Raw genomic sequence first — 21,746 nt, 5'->3', positions numbered from 1 at the left:
AACAAATCATGATAATCTCCAAGATTTTTTTTTTCCACCTCACAAGGAGCAATTTTGCCTTGTTAAGAATGCATGCTGAAGAATAAATTTATAGTAACAGGGAAACAAATAAGAGGCTTCCCCTCCCCCCGCACTTGCTAGCGAAATGATTATCTCCATTTTTAGCACTTTGAGCAGGAGTTGGGAGTGAGAGAGAGGTTGGGGGTGGGTTTTAGCTGGTTAAGCCGGGTCTCTGGAACTGCCAGATCCTGTGTTCTGTCTAGGCCACGTTCTTGCTCCTAGATCACCGGTGACGACTTGCTGTATACACAGGCACGTAGACACGTAGGAAGTCTGCAGATAAACAGGTTACGACCAGCATTGATAAAAACACCACAGCTCGCCACTTCGAATGAGGATGGTATCCGCAGAACCATTCCTTCCCTGTTCCATACCCCACCACCACCTCCTCTAGCCCCTGTTCACATAAACCGCCATCCGGAATGCTGGGATCATGCTTCTTGAAATAATTGTTTTTGTCTCTTTAAGCAGTCTGCTGGTGTTTGCCAGGCTGAATGAGTGATCAGTGAACGGGGCAGGTTCACCCCTCCATCCCCGTCCCCAGGAAGGGTTCTCGGTCAGCCTTGCCTGCGTACTTGTGTTGTTTTACTTCTGCAAAACTCTTCATCGAGCGCCTTCTGTGTGTCAGAAACTGTGCTAAGTATACATCCGTAAATACATACTGTGCCCTGTAATAAGAAGAATTGCAGCTTCTAAAAATATTAAGTCCGGGCTACGCAGGAGCTAATGCAATTTTCTCCTCAGTGCATTGAAAAATCTATTAGTTAAGAAGGCAGCTATATTTCAGGAAATTAAACCACTATAACAGTCCAGTTCACAAATCAGAACTCCCGGTGCTTTGAAATGCTTCGTTTCATAACGTGAAGTACCGAGCTCAGGCAGTCTGTGAATGCTCCGGTGACGGATCCCCCCAAGCTTCACGGAGCTAAATAGAGAACACCTCTTGCCAGGTGTGAGAGGAAGGGGTTTTGTGGCCACCGAGAGGAGGAGGCAGGTGTTTATAGATCCGCGAGCACGTTCCTCCTGGCTCATTCTACCTTTGTCATCACTCCAGAATTAATTATGTTTATGGAAGATGGTTTCTGAGTAGATTTGTGAATAACGAGCCTTTCAGTTGGAAGCCAGCTACCTTATTTTAGGCCAGAGTTGCAAGCTCTGAATAATGTTCATTGATGCTTAGTGTCGAACAGTGTCACCTGAAAAGACCAGCCTGGGGGGCTCTTAAAATGTTTCCTTCCAAGCTTCCATTGAGGGGAGATGTGAAATATGTAATTCGGCTCTCCTGTTGGTACGGGGTTCCTTAAATTTCAGTCTCGCTGACCTAGCGTGGCTTTTATGGAAATGAGATTTCTAGGTTTAAAAGAGGACAGCCAGAAAACCTTCCTGGCTTCACAGACTAAACTGCCCATGAGGTATAGGGTTATCTAAAGAACTGCCTGATCTTCTGTCACTCTTTCTCGTATTAATCTTTGAGAAAGGTCTCCTCTCCCTGTACATCCAACTGCGTTCAAGTTCAGGGGGTTCACTTAAGCCTTGGGCTCTCTTGTGTCTTGTTTCTGCATGGTAGTAAGCTGGTGGGTGACCCAGCATAAATGAGTCAACCAACAAGACCTTGAGAAATACGGTGCTTCCTGGGTGTCCTAACTGAGTGTGTCCTAGGGCGTAGGTAGTCTGGGGACAACTGTTTTAGGACTGCATGGGGCTCTGCTGAGTTTTTTTTTTTTTTAATTTTTAAAATATTTTTATTTAAATTCCAGTTAACATACAGTGTAATATTAGTTTCTGGTGTACACTATAGTGATTCAACACTTTTTTTTTTTTTTTAAGATTTTATTTATTTATTTGACAGAAATCACAAGTAGGCAGAGAGGCAGGCAGAGAGAGAGGAAGGGAAGCAGGCTCCCCGCTGAGCAGAGAGCCTGATGTGAGGCTCGATCTCAGGACCCTGGGGTCATGACCTGAGTGGAAGGCAGAGGCTTTAACCCACTGAGCCACCCAAACGCCCCGACTCAACACTTCTGTACAACATCTGGTGCTTATCACAAGTGCACTGCTGAATCCCCCATCTCCTGTGCCACCCGTCCAGATGCCCACCTCCCCTCTGGAAACCAGCAGCTTGTTCTCCAGAGTAAGAAGTCTGTTTCTTGAATGGCAAACAAACAAGAAAACAAAAAGAATGCGGATTTCCCAGCCCTAGGCCTGATGAAATCCTCACCTTGGGGATGTGATCCTGGGGATCTGCATATTCTCCCCCCATTAATTAATTAACTAATTGATTGATTTTAGAGAATGCGAGTGGGGTGTGGGACAGAGGGAGAGAGAGAGAATCTCGGGCTGAGTGGGGAGCCGGACACAGGGCTCGATCTCATGAACCAGAGATCATGACCTGAGCTGAAATCAAGAGTCTCGAGTGCTTAACCATCGGAGCCTCTCAGGTTGCTAGAGTTCCTTCCAAGCATGCAATTGAGGTTATGTCTCTTTGCTAGTGAAATCCTTTTTTGTTTTTTTCTCCAACATTTGACCCTTTCCTGCCTCTCCGGGTCCTTCTCCATCACTTCCAACTGCAGGCTTTTCCTACATGTATCAGACTACTGCAAACACACACAAAGAACACACACGATTATTTATATCTCTGTGCCTTCACTGATGATAATCTCTCTCCTATCCTGCTTTTCTCTCGGTGTCTTGAGAAACTCAATTTGCGACTCATTTTTTAAGACCAAATTTAAGGCTCATCTCTTCCACACACCTCTAGGTGGTTGCTCTCCCTCTCCTGACTCACTCCTTTTAATTGCACTACTGCTGCTACACATACACTTGGAATTCATCTTAATCCGTTTTATACCATTCTAGAATTACAGATGTGGTATTCACACCCTTGTCTGGTCCCTCCTGTGCTGTGTGCAGCTGACCTGTAGAACCAAGAAGACGTTAAAGAAATGATGCCATGTCATTTCTGAGGCCAAGCCCTAGAAGACACCCTAGTTTCTTGCTCTCTCTTGATCACTCCCTCTGGGAGAAGCCAGTGTCCATGTTGTAAAGACATTCAAGCTGCCCTACCAGGTGGTCTGTGCGGCAAGGAGCCAACGTCACGTGCCACGTGTGGGTGAGGGCGCCATTTTAGAAGCAGGTCTCAAGCATCTAGATGTCTGTACCTTCAACTGACAGCTTGACCACAACCTCTTAAGAAATCCTGAGCTAGACCCACCCAGCTTAGGTGTTCCTAAATCCCTGATGCTGAAACTGTGAGGTAACAACTACTACTGTTTCTGGCTGCTGTGTTTCGAGGTAGCTTGTTACACAGAAATGGATGAGGACTACCCCATAGGCCATAAGAGCTCTAAGTATATTTTATTCATCATGGACTCTGGTCTCTAGTCTCTACTTGGTACCTGGCCCACATTCAGCGATCTACAAATGCTTGTTTAAATGATCCCAACAGAGATGAAGTGTATTTTTCCCCCCCTGGCAAGGGTAAATACAAATGCATATGACTCTATCTTATAGATTGTGAATCTCATCTTTTCTGTTGCTTTAAAATCTTTGGTACTATTAACAATGAACAACAATAGCCAGTTCGTAGCACCAGAATTCTCAAAATCCTATGGAGTATGCACTGTAAGGATACCCATTTTACAGATGAGAAAAGTGAGGTATGTGGAGGTTTCATGACTTGCCCACAGAGACCCAGCTAGTGAGTGACAGAGCCAGGATCCAAACCCGGGCAGTCAGACTCCAGAGAGCACACTGCGAATTGGCTTAAAAGTTTGCATTTTAAAAATTGAGCCCTTACCATGAGGCAGGCAGGCACTGTGCCGGGCCCCATAGTTCTCCTGCCTCATTGGATACGTTCCCAGACCTGGAGTGACATGTGTCATTTTCTCTATTTTATGAGTGACGAGGTGGAGGCTTTGAGCAATGAGTTTGCCAGTCTGGCGGCGGGGTTGGATTTGGAATCTGGCCAGTCAGACGCCCGAACTCAAGCCTGTTCATGGTCCTCCTCCCGGGCGTCTCCTCGAGTCCCCGGCTCACCCGAGCTCCTCACCCTCCTTTCTCAGCAATTATGTTCTGAACATACAGGTTGGTTGCCAAGACGACCACTGGGAAACAACACGAAAGGCAAATGACTTTTCGAACGTTTTGCAGCGAGGACGACTTCTTTTTTAATTTTTAAAGACGTGTCAAGGTGATTTGTAATCCATGGGAAAATGTTGATATGGGTGAGAAATCTATTTTGAGCAATAAATATTTCCAGGATGATAGAGGCAAGCTTACAGACTCTAAATAAAATAACTCCCTAGGAAGAGAGCAGGATATGCTACTAATATTCCTATTAGTACAGATAAGAAAATTTGGGTCCGCAGAGACGTGGAAGCCAGGAATACCCAACTCCAAGGCCTTCGTACCTAATTGCCATGAAAAGCTGCTCCCTGGTGAGTTAAGGTGTGGATGGAGATAGGCTCAGTTATGGTGATGCAGGAACCCGGAGGGGTGGGAGCCACGCCGGGGACCTGGGACAGTGGGAAGGGAGGAGAGAGAGACACTGTCCTCATTTCAGAGAGGAGTGGCTCAGGCTGGGGATTGGAAGATGGGATAAGGAAAGACTTGGGTCCCCATTCCCCAGACTTCGTGCGCCGGGATGGTAACACCTGACCTGTCGACTCGGGGCTGGGAGGGTACGGGGGAGGTCGCCAAAGTAGTCTGCAGAAGGCTCTGAATGCAACGCCTGGCACTCAGGAAATGCTAGGTGATATTTTCTGTTGTCCTCATGCCTGGGGCATCCCGGTGCCTCCCGAAGGTCAACATCTCCAAGAAGAAACGTGCACCATTCCTTGATAAAACCAGCCCCTCTTCCTGTCTTTGCCTTGTCTGTCAAAGGTCGGAAACCTGGCGGCCCACTGAGGCATTCCTTTCCTTCACCCCCTTCGATGCTCATGTTTCTATCCTGAGCAGGTTTCCTGAGTAACTTCTCTGTGGACCGCCCAGCCTCAGATGAACCCTGAAATCATTTGCGGCACTTAACAGAAATTCCCCTTGGGAAAGGTGCCCTTTCCCTTGAGAGCATCCCCTGCTCCCCACTCTGCAAAGAAACCCTTAAAACCTGGCACTGCTTACGCTCCCTTGTGTAAGCGCGTTAGGTAGCATTCCTGGGCACGATTGCATTTTTGCTAATTAAATCTTAGAACATGCCGCTTAGAATGATTAACAGCCATTGCAAAGATAATTGTCCATTAAAAGAAACCTAACTTTCATTTTTGTTATTGTTTTAATTACATAAACCCTTCGGTGTGTTTCTAGTGATGAAGAACGTGCCAGGTTACTGCTCCAGCAGGTCTTGTCATCTTACAGGCTGCTCCGGGGGGCGGGGGGGAGGGTCAGACCCACCTGGTGTCTTGTCTCTGTTGACCACATGACTTAATGTCCTTGATTGGACCAAAGTTGAGTGCAGGGTAGAAATGAGACTCGCCACCAGTAAGGGTTGCCATAAGAGACTGTCCCAAAGGTTGCATGGGTGAACATTCCCACCCACTTTGATGGAAGGTTTTTGTTGGTTTGTTTGTATATTTTATGTAGGTAGGTTTTTCGTCCCAAAACCAAAGGTATGGAGTGCAGCTTGGAGGTCTATGAGGGGAGTCTTTGAGTTTCTGAGATCTCACTTGGTGGTTTTGTTAATAATCTATGTAGGAGGGACACGTGGGTGGTGCAGTTGGTTTAGTGACCGACTCCTGGTTTCGACTCAGGTTGTGACCTTAGGGCCATGAGATCGAGCCCCACGTCCCATCGTCACCTTGAGCTTTGCGTTCAGCGGGGAGTCTGCGTAAGACTCTCTCCCTCTCCTGCTTGTGCTTTTTCTTTCTCCCTCCCCCTCTCTTTCTAAAATAAGTAAATAATTTTTTTAAAAAAATCTAGGATATCTGGGTGGCTCAGTCACTTGAGCATCCAACCCTTGATTTCAGCTCAGGTCAGAGTCTCAGGGTCATGGGATCGAGTTTATACTCCGTGCCGAGTCTGCTTCTCCCTCTCCATCTGCCCTTCTTGTATCTCTGTTTCTCTCTCTCTGTCTCTCAAATAAATAAATAAAAATCCTTTTTAAAAAAATGATCTAGGAATATAGGGAAAGGTGATGAGTGACTTATTTTCCTCTGACAAAACCGTCTCCATTCTTGACTTCCCCTTTGCTGTCAAAGGCAGCATCAGGTCCTGTTTTTGTCCCGCTCAACATCCTGAATCGTCTGAGCCTCTACAGTGTGGACAGACCTCCACCGGGAGAGGCCGGTTGGCCTTTGCTGCGGCCGACTGGGCATCCAGCACCAGGCCAGACGCTTTGCCATTCTCCCAGCCGTATTGCAGAGCGAGTGTTCCAAGCCCCTATTTTGCAGATGAGACAGCCAAGCCTCCCAGAGGTAAAATGATGGAACTGGGGCTAACTGCCGGATGGTGGGGGCTCAGCAAGCCCCGTGTCTTCCGTCGCCTGGACCGACTGACCCTGGGCTGCAGCGGTTACAGGTGTTTTAGCTGCTGCTTGCATTCAACGTCAGAGGCAGGATTTAAACCCAGACCTGGCCAGCTCTGCAGTCATGCACGTTCCCCATTTTTTTAAGTAATGACCGTGTTGTTACCACAGCAGATGACATCGTCCCTGCTTCAGGGAGTTCCAGCCCAGAGCAGGCGGGAGATGTGGACAGTGAGACCCAGCGTGAGGGCGCGCTGTGCTGGAGGAGGGGAGGCAGCTCGCTTGCGGAGCCCTGGCCCAGCCTGGCGCCCTGGGGAGGCGGCTGGCCCGTGGTGGGGGCTGGGAGGGGCGGGGGTGCCTTCTAAGCTGAGGCTTGAAAGGGGAGCAGGATTAGACGACAAGGCGCGGGTGGGGGACACACTACACTTACTTCGAAGAGAGAGGAACGTTTGTAATAAACGTATCTGCTTCTTACCACACGTTCTATCCCCCCAAAGATTCCTCGGTTTTCTTTCTGGGGTTTTCTCTCTGAATACAAACTCCTCCGAATGCTTCCTTTACCTCTCATTGAACGCTCTGCCTTAATTGATTATGTATCAGTTGGGGACTTGGGGCGACATTCCGGCCTGGGCTCATGTTGAGATTAATTTATTCCTGTCGTCCTACTGTTCGGTGATGCATCCGAGGGCCTCACATGTGTGTTAAAAATAAAGCCGAGAGTCAGGGCGATCTAATTAGATGGCTCAGCCCAGCGCTCTGGTGTTCAGTCCTCACCCAGCTCTCCTGCTTTGATGGTAACCAAAATAGATGAATAAGTTAATCAAAGGTCTGATTAAATAGCACCGCGCTGCCGCGTGGACCCGTGATTGCCAAGCTTCGGTTCGGGCCCGTCCTCAGGGGAGAGAGAAGCGGCTGAGCTGAGTTCCAAAGGCTGGAGCTTTCACGAGGAGGAGTTTTTTAAAGCCCACTGGAGGCCCTTCCTGGAGGAGCCCGCGGCCCTGAGATCTAAGCCGCCGGCGCGTCAGGATGCCAGCTCCAGAGGAAGGATCACGTGGCTCGGGGAGGGAAGGCAAGCCTCCCCGTGGCAGGTTCTATGACTCTGCATCTTACTCACTGAGGGGAGGTAGACAAGTCGCTCACCTTCCCACGCATAGTGTGCCCGCCTCCCCACCTGTCCATCCGTCCGTTCGCCCACCCACCCAGCCGGTCCGTCTGTCCTTCTCTGTGTCCATCCTTCTGTGCCCGCCCACCCACCTCACAGACGGCGTGCCGGATGGAGTCAGCAGGAGGCCTCCAGCTGTGGTCTTGGTGCCATTCACTCGGTGCGGGGACAGGTCTGCCCCTCCGGGAGCTGCTCTCGGGCCTGTCCCCACCCGACCCCGTGCCCCATGAGCCTGCCGCCTCGGGCCATGGCTCTGTGTCCATTTGGGTTTGTACAGGGGGCGCCCGGGCAGGAGGGGAGAGGGGCTGAGTGAGAGGCCTCTCCCTGTCCCGCCGCATGAGATTCCCAACACTGGCCGTGGTCCTCTACCGAAGGTCTCGGCTCCTGCCTCGTGGCTTATTCGGGTGGATACTCTCTCCACATTCCGGCGGCGGCAGCCGGCACCAGCCATTTGGGCCTTGGGGGATAACGGCCCCCCACTCCTGGTCTTCCCAGGTGCTGCACGGTTCCTTGCTGCTGGCTCTAAATTACACATCTGCTTCAGGAGCTCTTTTTTAAACCCCTTTTCCTCAGACCATCCAGCTGGAGTGTGCTGTCTCCTCCCACACGCTGACTGATACAGGGCGGCACACGGTACAAGTAACTCCTTTTATAGACGACAGAACCTCGGGCCGGACGAACTTGTCCAAGGTGAGGTGGCCGTTAAGGAACACCGGAATCAGGATCCACCTGTTCCTGGCTGCAGAACCAGGTTTAACACTGTGCCATGCCCCGGAGCCCCACGCCCCCTTCAGTAGGAAGCAAACACTTGACATGCTGGGGATGGGGGGGACCAGGAGAAAGGTGGGAGCCTCCGTGTTCTGCAGGGCTTTTGTGTAAAACCCTAGAACCCTTCCGTCTCCTTTGATTCTTGCACGAACCACGTAATATATGTGTCGTCTTCTTTTTACAGGGAAAGAAACTGGGGCTTAGGGAGACCAACACCATGTATGGGGCTGGGATTCAGATTTTGGCTTTTGTCTCTGCTTCCCCTCCTTCATGCTGCCCGGGAACGTGGTGATGGGACAACAGACAGAGTTCAAGTTTCTTTTCCTGAGACTGATGCGTGGTGAATGGTTTTGTCCATCACTTCATATTTTTCCTTTTTTTCCCCTGGTCAAAATTGCACGTGTATTGAGAGGATAAGGAGTAGCTGACATGGTCTTTTCTTTTCTTTTCTTTTTTTTAAATTTTATTTGACAGACAGAGATCACAAGTAGGCAGAGAGGCAGGCAGAGAGAGAGGGAAGCTGGCTCCCTGCCGAGCAGAGAGCCCAATGCGGGACTCGATCCCAGGACCCTGAGATCATGACCTGAGCTGAAGGCAGAGGCTTAACCCACTGAGCCACCCAGGTGCCCCGACATGGTATTTTCAAGTAAACTAAAGAGGCATGCAGGGGCACCTGGGTGGCTCAGTTGGTTGGACGACTGCCTTCGGCTCAGGTCATGATCCTGGAGTCCCGGGATCGAGTCCCACATCGGGCTCCCAGCTCCATGGGGAGTCTGCTTCTCCCTCTGACCTTCTCCTCGCTCATGTTCTCTCTCACTGTCTCTCTCTCAAATAAATAAAAAATCTTTAAAAAAAAAAAAAATAAATAAAAAAAAAATAAAGAGGCATGCAGAATCCGGAGTGGGTGTGAGGCGCGGCCTGGATTCTGTGAATTACCACGGGGTCCTTTGTCCTGGCTTTCCCAAGGCAGTGTCTGCATTCCTATTTTCCCATCATCACCGATGATGGTATGTTTAAAAAGAATGCAATGCTTAGTTTTTCTTTACAATGACAGTAGCTGCTTGTTTTAAAAAGTTGAAAAGTGTGGTAAAACACATACCTATTTATCTAGAGGAGGGACCGATCATTCCCAAATGACCACTATTAGTAATTTGATTCCTTGCTTCTGTTTCTTCTTTCTCTGCGTGAGTTTGGGTGGATGTGTTTTCATGTTGTTTGATTATACATAGTGGTTATTAAGCAAAAGAATTTTTTAAAACTTGCCTTTTTTTCTTTTAACATCACATGCAAGTTTCTTTTTTTGTTTTTTGGGTTTGTTTTTTTTTAGTACATCTTAATCTACATTGCTCATAGCCATTAAATAATATGTTATCAGATTTTTAAAAAGCATGTTTTAATTAACTGTCCAGTTTGGGGACATTTGAATTGTTTCTATTTTATAACATGGTGATGAACATTTTTGGGAATAAAACTGGTTTCTCATTTTTAAATGTGCCTTTTTTTTAGAACGGTGTCCTCAGAATGGAATTATAGGGACAAAAGGGGTAAATGTTTTTTGGAATCTCAGTAAGGTGGCCACATTTTCCGTAGAGGAGTTCCATGATCAGTGTTAATTTCTGGAAGAATTTAAGTGTGTTTTGGCTTGCATCAAGGCTCCCCAGGGCAGCTAGGATAGAGCCTGTAGAGTCTTATGACCTGTTCCTTTGAGAGCTCTCAGCACACTGGTATTATTTTCAGCCTTATTTTTGGGTACCATGTGGTACCGAGCTGTGTGACTTGCTGACAGATGTCCCCACCTGTGGGACCTTGATTGTCCTGTTGCATCAGGGGAGGATTTCAGTGGTGGCTCTCCGTGGGCTGTTCATTACTGTCTGTGGGTGTGTCTTCTCCTGCTCCCCAGTGAAGAGTGTTGCGTAGCTTATGATCAAGTGTTTCTTGTATGTGTGAGAACCAGAAGACAGAGCAACACTAATTGGTCCAATTAAAACTCAAAAAAATACATAAGCATAAACTTGAACGATGCTGCTAAAGTAGCAGTCTTTAATGACAACATATGATTGAAAGAAATAGATCTACCTTGGAACCATTAGGCACTATTTGCAAAACAAAAATAGAGTATGATCCCATTTTTATACTTTCATTCTTTTGTCACATAGTCTTCTTTCCTTCTTTTATTATGTAAAGGTAGTCACCATACAGTACAGCTTTAGTTTTTGATGTAGTGTTCCATGATTCATCGTCTGCGTTAAACACCCAGTGCTCCGTGTAACCGGTGCCCTCCTTAATACCTACCACCAGGCTTGTCCATCCCCTAACCCGCTTCCTTCTAAAGCCCACGGAGTCCATAGTCTCTCGTGGTTCATCTCCCCCTCTGATTTCCCCCTTTCATTTTTCCCTTTCTTCTCTGAATGTCCTCCATGCTATTCCTTATGTTCTACGTGTAAGTGAAATCATATGATAAGTGCTTTCCTCTGCTTAAGTGAAATAAGTCAAGCAGAGCATATATAATTTCTATAATAAAAATTTTATTTAAAAAATTTGAGCATAGCATCTGCAAATAATAGTCATATCATAAATATTGCTTTTCCTCTCCCTTGATTCAGATGCATTTTCTTCCAATAAACTTCATATGCCAAACCATAAATTATATAAACAAATCTTTAAGAAAATATTCATTTATTCAGCAAATTTTTATTGAATACTTCTTATGTACCAGGCACTATTTATAATATTTATGCAAAAAAAATGAATGTAATGATTTTTTTTTTTTCTATTTTTTCCTCTTCCCTGCCTGATGTAGTCTGAAGTCTCCTGGATCCCCAACAAACACTACTCAGGCATTTATGGTCTGATGAAGCTCGTCCTGACCAAGACTCTTCCTGCCAACCTGGAGAGGGTCATTGTCCTTGACACGGATATCACCTTTGCCACTGACATCGCAGAGCTGTGGGCTGTGTTCCACAAGTTCAAAGGTAAGTGTAGCCCATATTTTCCTGCTATCTTTGAAGGTGTCGTCATGCCAAGTACAATGATTTTATTTTATTTTATTTTTTTATGTGAAGTCCACATTTAATGAGGTCATGCTAATGACATGGACAAGGAGTTAGAAATCTAGTTAGGTGTCAACTCTGCTGGCTTTTGAAGCATTTTCGAATCAAACTGGAATTTGCGTTTTTTTAGTAAATGAAGAGGTCATTTCAGTGCTCATAGGAAGAACCCAGTTTAGGTCGCTCTGTAAGAGATAAAGGTCAAATGTGTATATTTTGTGTACAGATAATTAAGTGTTGACTTACCTGCATTTATCAGTTCTGGGTTGTTGTTGTTTTTTTAATCAAATGATGCTTTGATTGCCGAGAAAGACCTTTGAGTTGGTAGAGATGAGTATTGATTATAGTGTTGGAAAATATTCTAATGGCTTTTTCTTTCATTAATGTTGCAGTTTATCACTTTAAGGAGGTGTATACGTTTGGCTTTATAAGACGTTCCTCCTTGTCTGGTTAGTTTTTTCTTAGCCATTACTGTAGCTTTTGTCACTGCCTCAAGGTGTATGAGATGATGTGGTGGGGAACTGGGAGCCCAGTAGGAGTACTTGACTCTGGCTTGAATGCGTGGGAAAAGTGCCAAGTTAGCACAAATCTCGGGCTTTTATTTTAATCCCTCCTCCAGATGTCTTCCTTAAAATTACATTCTTACACATTCTTCTCTATATTGGACAAATGCAATAAGAGAGAAATTTGGGAGTGAGTTTTTTTTTTTTTCTTTATTTCTTAGTTTTCTTTTTAAAATTGCATTCTGGCTACATGTTTAAAACCTCTCCTCCGGCTTCTCTGTAGCTTCTTACCCTGTGAAGGTGGACTACTACTCAGTGATTTAAAATCACAGCATTTTCATAAATCACAAGATGTTCCAGTTGGTTTCTGTTTCCATTCATGGACAGAAGAGTAAACTCCTCATCTACTCCCATCTTTGCCTGCTTCTTTGGGGCAGTGGGGGTTGGATGGGGGTGGGGACTCTTAGCTCTAGGCTAATTGGAAAAAGCCTTCAGCATATCATGGGGGAGACACTCTGACCCTCAGACTCTTCCCCTGGTCAGGATCAACACTTATTTTCCTTCTTCATGTCAGTAATGACACTAAGAAAGATGTCGTTTGGCAAAACTGTTGAAGCTGAATGTGTCTCAGCTCAGGTCTCTTCTTAGAATGCTAGGATCTGTCTTTTTCAAGTCACAAAGACATTGAAGCTTGCAGGCATGCAGAGTTGAAACCAGAGCTGAGACCGGAATGCACATCATGTGCTTCTGTGTGCATCTCTTATCAAGTTCCCCCGTCATTTCTGTTTGTTTTTCTGACTACATTGAACTCCTCGGGTACAGGTTTTTTGCTTTTTCTTTTTTTAATTGGGGGTGGGGGCAGAGGGAGAGAGAGGATCCCAGGCAGTCTCCATGCCCAGCACAGAGCCCGATGTGGGGCTCGATCCCATGACCCTGAGATCATGACCTGAGCTGAAGTCAAGAATCAAATGCTCAACTGACAGAACCACCCAAGTGCCCCCGGACGACAGTTTTTTGTGATTCTGTGATATTCCCATTTTCACGCTCATGTCCAGTACGCAGTGTTGTGTTCATTCAGCAGACCTTTACTGCCTCCTCACTGGGTGTCGCTTGTATGCTGGGCTCCGGAAATAAAGAGCTGAACGAGAATGAGAGTTACCACCTCTCCTGGGGGGGATTGGAGAAGGCAGCTGGGAGGGCATCACAGAGGGGGTGGTCACCACACTCTGACTTGTGTGTGGTTGGTGCCCACATTCCCCTTCGGGAGTGAAGGACTTTGACTCCAGCTGCTGGGGGTGCAGCCCGCAGATGGCCCTCTGCTGTCAGCCCCTTGGGACAGGGCCACAGGTGAAGAGGCAGGTGCCTGTGGCCATGCCCCCTTCCTGAGGGATGTCAAATCTTGCAGGGCCAGCTGTGAGAAGCCAGTCACAGCTGGATTTCTCCCTCTGCCCAGTCATCTTCCCTCCCTTTTCCAGATGCCTTTCCCAAAACCACTCCCTAAATTAACCTCTTGCATGCTGGCTTCCATAGCAGAGCCCGTTTCCCCAGAACGGAGACCTGCGGGATGCATTTAAAGCTACAAGTCTCCCTTGGAGAAGTGTGACCCAGCAAACCCCCTGGAACAGGTGCTCACTCATCGTAGCGTTGTAGGCTGGGAAGTCCCATTTATTCTGTCCCAGCAAGGACCTGCCATCGTGCTGGCGGCGTTCTGAAGCCAGTACCAGCAATAGTCTAATCATGGTGGTAAAGCCCCAATATCTGTGTGTGTGGGGGGGGGGGGCTCCCAGGGTGCTTGCTGGCCCAAGGCTTGGGATCCTGGGGCAGAGCAGAGTACATGGGCCAAGGTCAGGACTGGGATGGAGGCACTTGAATGCAAGGAACTGAGTTAATGGGTTGCATTTTGTTTGTTCATTCCTTCTTTTGTTGGTTTGTTTCTAGCACTCGTTAGGCCCCTGCTGGGCAGAAGAATATATTAGATGCGGCTGTTATCCAAAACTGACAACACAGCACCTGCCTTCAAGGAGCTCACAAACAAGGCAGGCTGCCGTATGTTTTTATCTTATCACCAGCAAAGGAGTGTAAAAACATCTGAGGTTCTCCCATGCCCACTCTAACTCTCCCGGGAAAAATACGGGGGCGAAAGGAAAATACGGAGGCTCTGCTCTTCTCCGGCTGGCACGCTTTGGGGAAGGCTTGGTTTTGCGGGGATTTGTTGTTGTTGTTTTGTAATTATTTTGTTCTACACTGGAATAATTAGGAGCCAGGTCATGGAACAGGAAGAAAGCCCCTGAGCACCAGACCCATGAGTTTAGAAAGCTCTGATCCAAGACGGAGAGTTTCCTTTCTCATAAAGGCAATTACAGTTGGCATCCTTCAGCATAAACATTGTGAGTGACCCTGATGCAGTTAGGCCTTGTTCGTTTTTCTGTGTTTAACAGCAGCTCGTTATCTGGGGCTCTTGTGTTCAGATCCCATACGAGAGTCCCCTCATCTAAATCCAGTACCTGGAGAATCTAGTAAGAAGCCTTTCAGCAAAGACTTCGACCCGCCATCCACCTCTGCCATGAGTAGCATTGTGTGCCTGTAGGGGGTGTCCACGTGCCCTCTGAGCCTTGACTTCACCTCCATGGCGGGTGCCTCCCTCCCCAGGTCAGATACCGGCACCCTTACCCCCAGCTGCAGCCGCTGGAGGAGTTTCAGGGCCACTGATTCTCAGCTAAAAGGACCTCATGAGCCATGGATGGCCAGAGTGAGGAGCCACCCGCTCCGCCACGGAACTGAACAATCTGGCGGCCAGATTGTTGCCTGAATGTTGGGAATGTTGCAAGAATAAGAGACACCCGGCCCCTACCCTGGCAAGTGTCTAGTTGAGTGGGGAGAAGCCTGACAATAAACAAGTAAGGCAGACTCCGTATTCAATGGTGATCCGTGCTTGGTCTGGAGGAAATTGGTGAGAGCCTATGAGGAATGTGTGTCCAGGTGCACACACATTGTTTTACACTTCAAATATTAAATGGTAATGGAATTAAATGGTGGTGATGGAAAGTCTTACAGAAAAGGTGACATTCGCGGTGCCTGGGTGGCTCAGTGGGTTGGGTGTCCGACCCCTGATTGCATCTCAGGTCATGAGAAGGAGCCCTGCGTCACACTCTACGCTCAGTGCGGAGTCCACGTAAGATTCTCTCCCTCTCCCTCTGCCCTTCACCCCCGTTCACACTTGCATACACTTTCTCTCTCTGCCTCTGTCTCTCTAAAAGAAAAGGGTGATGTGTAAGTAAAACGCTGAAGTTGAGAGAATGGGCACACCAGCGTGCCTGGAGGAAAGTGGAACAGTGTCCTAGGCTTAAGGAACCGCAAATGTGAAGTTTCGGGAACCTCGTTTGAGCAGTAGGTTGGGGAGAGCCCGGGATGGGCGGGGGCTGATGGTCAGATCAGGGAGGCCTCTCTGGTCAGACGGAGGGAGGATTGTGCCTCTCTCTTCAGTGCTAAGGGAAAGCCATTGTGCACTTTTGAGCAGGAGTGATGGGACCTGTTTGATGTTTTTAACGGATCATCCTGGCTGCCCATCTGAGCCTAAGAGGGAGCGAGGAAACCACTTCCGAGATGGGGCAGCCACTGGACCCGGGCGCAGGAGCACAGGTGAAGATGTCGTCCCAGAGGTGGTGGTATGTTTGGGGGGTGGAGGCGTCAGGACGTTCTGCTGGTTGGATGTGGGGCCGAGAGCGAGCAGAGGGCAGGATGGGTAAGCTGACACGCCACACCGCACCACGAATGCACGCAGAGGAGCTTGGTTTGGGACTTTTCACATTTCAGATGCCTAAATTGGACAGCCACATGGAGAGGGTGAGGAGGAGGCAGAGAACCGAGTATTTGGAAAGCCAGGGGAAGTACTGTTTCCCAAGGACTTCTGTTCCAGGCTGAGCTAGAAGCTTTGTACATGAAAAACAGAACCAACTGGGCCCGAGAGAGGCGGAATCACTTTTCCTGCTCAAAGAGCTATTCGCAGCAGCGCCGAGCCCTGGCCCATCTGGCTGTGGAGTCTGGGCTCTGTCTCCTGCCTCTCCTGCTTCCTGATGGCCTGGGGTTGGGGGCTGGAGTGGGGGGCTGGGTCTGGGGGTGGGGGGGCGCCTCCCAGTTCAGCTGTGACCCCTGATATGAGTTCTCCACCATCCTGAGTGCCGTTGTTTTACTCCACAAAAATTTTGGAAATAATCTCTGATTTTATAATACGAAGGGGCTGTTATGAAAGCATAAATAATAAATGTACCTCCATAATTTGAAGCTTTTAGAAGAACGCCGTGTTCAACGTCGTATTTTTATTCTTGAGAAGAAATGCCTTCCCTTTATGAAGAGTCTGTTGCCATAGGGTAAAGCTCTGGGCCCCAAACGGGCCTGGTGGGAGTAGCGAGCACAGGGGGACATCCTCTTGCTCGTCCCCCTCATGCCACCGTGTGGGCGGCTCGATTACACCAGGGGGTATGTTTTAAGAATGAACAGACTCACCATGGACTAATTACAGCTCACATTTTAAAGCACTTACTCTGTGCCAACCAGTCTGCGAAGCACTTAATGATGAAACTCATTTAATCCTCACAACACTCCCATGGAGTCATCATTGTGAATGTTCCCATCTTCAAGATCCAGGAACTCCCACTTAGAGAGGCCTCTGGAGCATGCCCGGGGCCTCAGTCTTGGGCTGTAGGATCGGGATTGGAACTCCCTAAATCCAGGACCCTTTTCCCTGCACCTGCGCTCCCTGGGAGAGCAGATGGTGGACCTTAGAGTCTCTGTGGAGAGACCAAAGTTAGGTAGATGAGAGCAGGCTAGGTGACCGCAGGAACCGGGTTGTGGGAAGCATTCAGAGAACAGCGCTAAATTGGGGCAAAATCAGGGCCATAGAGACATATGGTTTTCCCAGGAGCTGAGGAAGTAAATTTTGGTTTCTGGAACCCTGGCCCAGCTGGTGACATCCCAGCACATCATCTTTCAAGTAGCTGTGAGCCCAAGAGCTCTACTCATGCCCTTGTCGTGGTCAGTGGGAGGGGGGCCGAATCGGGGTCTCGCTGTGACCAGGGGCAGGTTACCTGACTTCTCTGCGCGTCAGTGACCCTGGAGCAGTGCCAACAGGGTCTTTGTGAGGAGGCCCCGAGATCGAGAGAGTGTGAGTTGGTCTTCCCCTGTGCCATTTTTCCCTAAGGACGCCCACTAAAGGGTGTGGGGTCATGGCGGACGTCCTTGAAGCGTGTCTGCTCCATTACCTCACAGCTTTGTCCATGAAGCCATCCGGGCTGGGGTGGCTTTAAGTGTAAAATATTGTGGAAACTCCCGAGTATGCAAAACCTTAAAAGTCCTACTTTGGGGAAGACATTTGTAGAGCTTTTGTGATGATGATCACTTGCCTTGGAGGAGTTTTTAGGCACTCTTAACATTTCTCCAGGTCGCATCTTTCTTTCTTACCTTGCCTGGGCTGCTCCTTCCCTCCCTCCGTCAGTGGAACCTGCGGGAGTAAGGAAAAGCCTGGCAAAGGAAGGCATCCGGTTTCCAATCCCTGCTGGTCTCCTTGTCAGCGGGATGGTCCTGGGGTGTCCCCGGACCGTGTCCACCGCGCTCCCCTACCTGTAGAGAGAACACAGCGACGCTGTCTCTCAAGGATGTGGATTTGGGGAGGGGATCCTGGTGCCCAGGAGACGCTTCTCCTTCCTTGTCTCCTTTTTATTTTTTTCCTTTTCCTTCCTGGGCTGTCTTAGCCCGTCTTAGCCCATTTGCCCCTTTTCCTTTGACTTTCGATCCTTCTCCTTCGCTCTCTTTGCCGACCTTCAAGCGAGGCTCCACAGCTCCCTCCCTTACAGCGAATCGAAGAGGAGCTTTGAGGGCCACCGCCCCACACAGGCTGGCGCCGATGGGGTCTCCCTGGATAAAGCCGGCCGTCCTCGGCCAGGCCTGCTCTGGAGAAGGTAGCCCTCACCTCACGTCTCTTCCCTTCTTCCTAGAGAGACCGTTTTTGCCCCTAGAGAGAAGAAAAGCAGAAATCTTAAAAGATACGACGTTTCAAATGAGGCGCTTTTCGGTGACTGGGCCAGCCTGCGTCGTGTGGGTGATGCTCTGTTCCTGCCGAAGGGGCCCGGGGTTCTGCTGGGACGGGGTGAGGCTCCCCTGTGGGGTTTGGGTTTCGTGTTAGGCTCCACTCAGAGCCTGGGGCGTTTCTTTGCGTCTCCGCGGTGGTTTCAGATACTCTGTCCTCCTCTCCATCACGCTCCTGCCTCAGCACCCGAGCTCCTCGTTTCCTTCAGCCTCTCACGCCTACCTGATTTCCCTCTGGGAAAGTTCGACGGCCCCTTCCGTTGCCTGCTCCTCGTCCGCTTGTTTCTTTGAGTCTGTTGTCCGTGCCTCCTTCCACTCGGAGTCAGGAGCTAGCTCTTGGCTTCCCTCCTTAGGTAGATGTTCACGGACAAGACAGATGTTTTGTCCATTGGACAAGCCGAGATGCTCACCATTGGGGCAACACCAAGGATTCTGTTCCTGCCAAAATTGGTGAAGACGTGTTAATGATGTTTTTCCCCCCATTAACTTTAAAGGGGATCTGCTTTCTTTCACGATATTAGAAAAATCCTGCCATGTCCTTGAGCTTCTTTACTGTTGTTCTCTGAAAGTGGGGGAATAATACGACCATCATGGCCCCACAGAGGTTTTATCTTGGTAGTTAAGTTGGGAAATGGCTCTGCCGTGCACACTACTTCGTCAGTGATCACTCCCTTTACCATGTTGGTCTTTGTTTTCTCCCTGTTCCTCAGCCCGCAGCTCCTGAGAGTTAGGGGAACAGAAGCCGGCCTGCCCTCTCCCCTCCCCGCGTCCATGTCCCCATCGCTCTGCCTTCCACATGCATTCACTCACTTGTTCTTTCATGGATTAATTATGTCTGAAGCCCCTGGACCGGCCCCAGGCCTGGGAGAACAAATCATAGATAAGGCAGACCCAGGCCTGCCCTCCCGGGGCTGATTTCTATTCTGAGCTGTCCTGTGTCAAGCACGAGGCTGTCTGATGTAGCCCTCACAGACGTCTCTAAGTATCTTGCTGAGATGACGACAGAGCCCGGACTGCGGACACGGTGGCCCCTGAGCCACGCTCTTGACCCCTGGATTCTAGGTCCAGCGGGACACATGGTTAATGAAAGTGTGGAAGGTACCTTGGAAGGGAGAATCCTATTCCAGGGAAAGCAGCCCTGGGCAGGTCGGTTGAGGGGTCAGGAAGGATTCTGAAGGGAAGAAGCATGGTGACATGAGCCCCTATGTCCCCTCCCAGGGAGAATGCCACACGCAGAGGCCTGAGGTCCCCAGAGAGGACGGTGCGGACAAACGCTGAAAGAAACACTGACTGTCCTCAAACAGACCGGGCAGGCTCCTGCCTCGGGTCCTTTGCTCTGACGTCCCTCCGCCGGGAGTGCCGGTTCCCAGATCGCTGTCTTGCTGCCACAGCTCCCTGCAGGTCTTGGTTCAGGTCTCAGCTTCTCGGCAAGTGTCTGCCTGATTGTTCCCTTCCACCCTGTCTCCTGAGATGCCAGCCTCTCATTCCCACACTGCTCTTTCCATGTTCCCTAAAGGATCCTTCACCTCCTAGTCTGGCTTGCAAGGATTTATGGAGATGGCTGGCCCAGCCCACCCACCCAGCCGTGAAGACCCAGGTGCCTCGACACGCCTGGCTTCACCTGGTCCTTGTGTGTGTGTGGTTCTTGCTGATGCGTAAATACTGCCTTGTCTGTCGTGTTCCTGAGACGTTTCTGGCATCAGAACAGTTGCCTTGCATTTAGTAGGTGCTCAGTAAATATTTGTCAGATAAATAAATGAACACATAAAGCATAGGATTCTAGGTGATGTATGGGGGAGGTGCAAATAAGACAAGACCGGTATGAAGGGTCTCATAGATTACAGCTCTGGGTTGAATCCACAGGCAATTAAAAGATGGCCTTGAGGGACGCCTGGGTGGCTCAGTCAGTTAAGCATCCAACTCTTGGTTTCTGCTCAGGGTCATAAGATTGAGCCCCACATCGGGCTCCATGCTCAGTATGAAGCCTGCTTGGGATTCTCTCTCTCTCCTCCCCCTCATCCCACTCCCCACCAGCTGGCTTATGTGCTCTCTCTCAAAAAATAAAAAAAGATGGCTTAGAGTTTCAAGTAGAGAACTAATCTCAGATTCTCAGATTTGAAAACAAAAAAAAAACTCTTGGCCTCAGTGCGGGGAGTGATTCCAAAGGTGAGGCAGGAAACCAAGACCTTGAAAGTAAGTTGTGGCCGTATGTTTTGGGTTGGCTACTGCTCCAGTCCTAGCAAGACACTTGTGGCCTATAGCAGGATAGTGCCCTCGGGACAAGCCACGGACATGGATTAGAGATGAACTGGGGAAGCTGAGTGGGCAGCACTGGCTGAGGAGTTCAAGGGTGAACGTTCAAAGAGGGATGAACGGGTCTGGATCTGACCCCGAAGGACTGGGCTGGAGGCATTTGAAGGTGTTTCCTTTTTGAAAGTAAAGTAGTGTCCTCACTGGGTTATTATTACAGTTTCCTTCTCTGAACTTCCCCGTGCGCTCTGCTGGCGTAGAATCAGGAGATGCTCTTGCCGTGGCCCTGTCCTGAAGGGAGAGTAGCAGGATTTGCTGTCCCTGCTAGAAAACTAATGAGCAGTCAGCAAGCATCCGGGGCGGGGGCGGAGGGCAGGCGAGGTGCAGTTGGCAAGCCCGGGTCAGTGAGGACGACCAGCAGAGCAAGTGCAGAGCAGAATTTCTCCGAGGAAGATCCTTGACCTCCCTTGCCCCGACGGTGCGGAGCACACCCAGCGATGGCGGTCCCCTCCTGCCTCTTGTGGCTGGCCCTGAAGTCTCAGGGCCTGGGTGGCTGGGGCAGAAGAACCACACTGCTCCATCCCCAGGAGCCCCCTGACTGGGCAGACGCGACCTCTGTCCAGCATGTGGCGTTCCTGAATGCAGTCGAGTCCGGGCACGCCGCCGAGTGAGCAGGAGGACGTTTGGAGGGTCACAAAGCAGGGGAAGAAAGACAGATTTCTAGAACTTGCTGGGAAGTATTTCTTCCCTTCTCCCCTATCCAGCTGCTCCCCATCCTCCTACCCCCCTTATACCTGTGGTACCATCTCAAACATTTCCTGCCTTTAAAATGGGGACACCCAGGCACCCAGGGTATTGCTGTGCCAGTGACAGGAGATGTTCCACGTAGAGGTTAGTTCCTAGAGGTTAGTGGCCCAGAGTAAGCATGACGGTGTGTAGCTGCTGCTGGGGCTGACATTGGAGTCACTTCATTGCCATCACAAGAAGCCAGCCGTTCCCATACAGATTCAGCATGGCAGCATCTTGATGTGAGAGGCGGCAGTGTGAGTTCTGTGTGAGTAAAGCCCTGCAGCCCGATCCTGGAGGAGGGCAGCCTGGGAAGAGAGACCCGGAGGAAGAGTCAGGGTCTTGTCCCGCCCAGAGAGCGCGAGCTGCCTGTCTCGGCGGGGAGAGTACAGGAGCCTGAGGGTCCCCAGACCTGCGTCTGAGGCTGGCTCTCCCATCCCGTTTGCACTTCTCTTGCTCGGTCTCGATGGGAGTAATAGTTTGGAGGCAAAATATGTCATTCACCTAGTGCTTTGCTGGTATTTGTGACAGTCACTCCGTTCTTCGATGATGCAGGCTTTTTCACATTTTACTGTTTCTGAAATTGGGATGTGACTTACAAAAGTAGTTTGCCTGATGGTCTTTTCCTCCTGGAA

At 49.4% G+C, this 21,746-nt stretch overlaps 1 protein-coding gene across 6 annotated transcripts in view; it reads left to right on the top strand.

The window, feature by feature from the left end:
* The window catches only part of LARGE1 (LARGE xylosyl- and glucuronyltransferase 1), a 526,862-nt gene that overhangs the window by 286,976 nt on the left and 218,140 nt on the right, over positions 1–21,746 (top strand). For all 6 annotated transcript variants that reach the window (XM_059186798.1, XM_059186795.1, XM_059186796.1 and 3 more), the window contains one exon: positions 11,245–11,416. In XM_059186798.1, the coding sequence (XP_059042781.1) occupies positions 11,245–11,416 (172 nt within the window). The remainder of the gene's footprint in view (positions 1–11,244; positions 11,417–21,746) is intronic.

The sequence above is a fragment of the Mustela lutreola genome, chromosome 8 (assembly GCF_030435805.1).
Source record: "Mustela lutreola isolate mMusLut2 chromosome 8, mMusLut2.pri, whole genome shotgun sequence".
Taxonomy (NCBI): domain Eukaryota; kingdom Metazoa; phylum Chordata; class Mammalia; order Carnivora; family Mustelidae; genus Mustela; species Mustela lutreola.
Note: the sequence above shows the minus strand (reverse complement) of the source record. Positions and strands in the feature narration are given on the sequence as shown.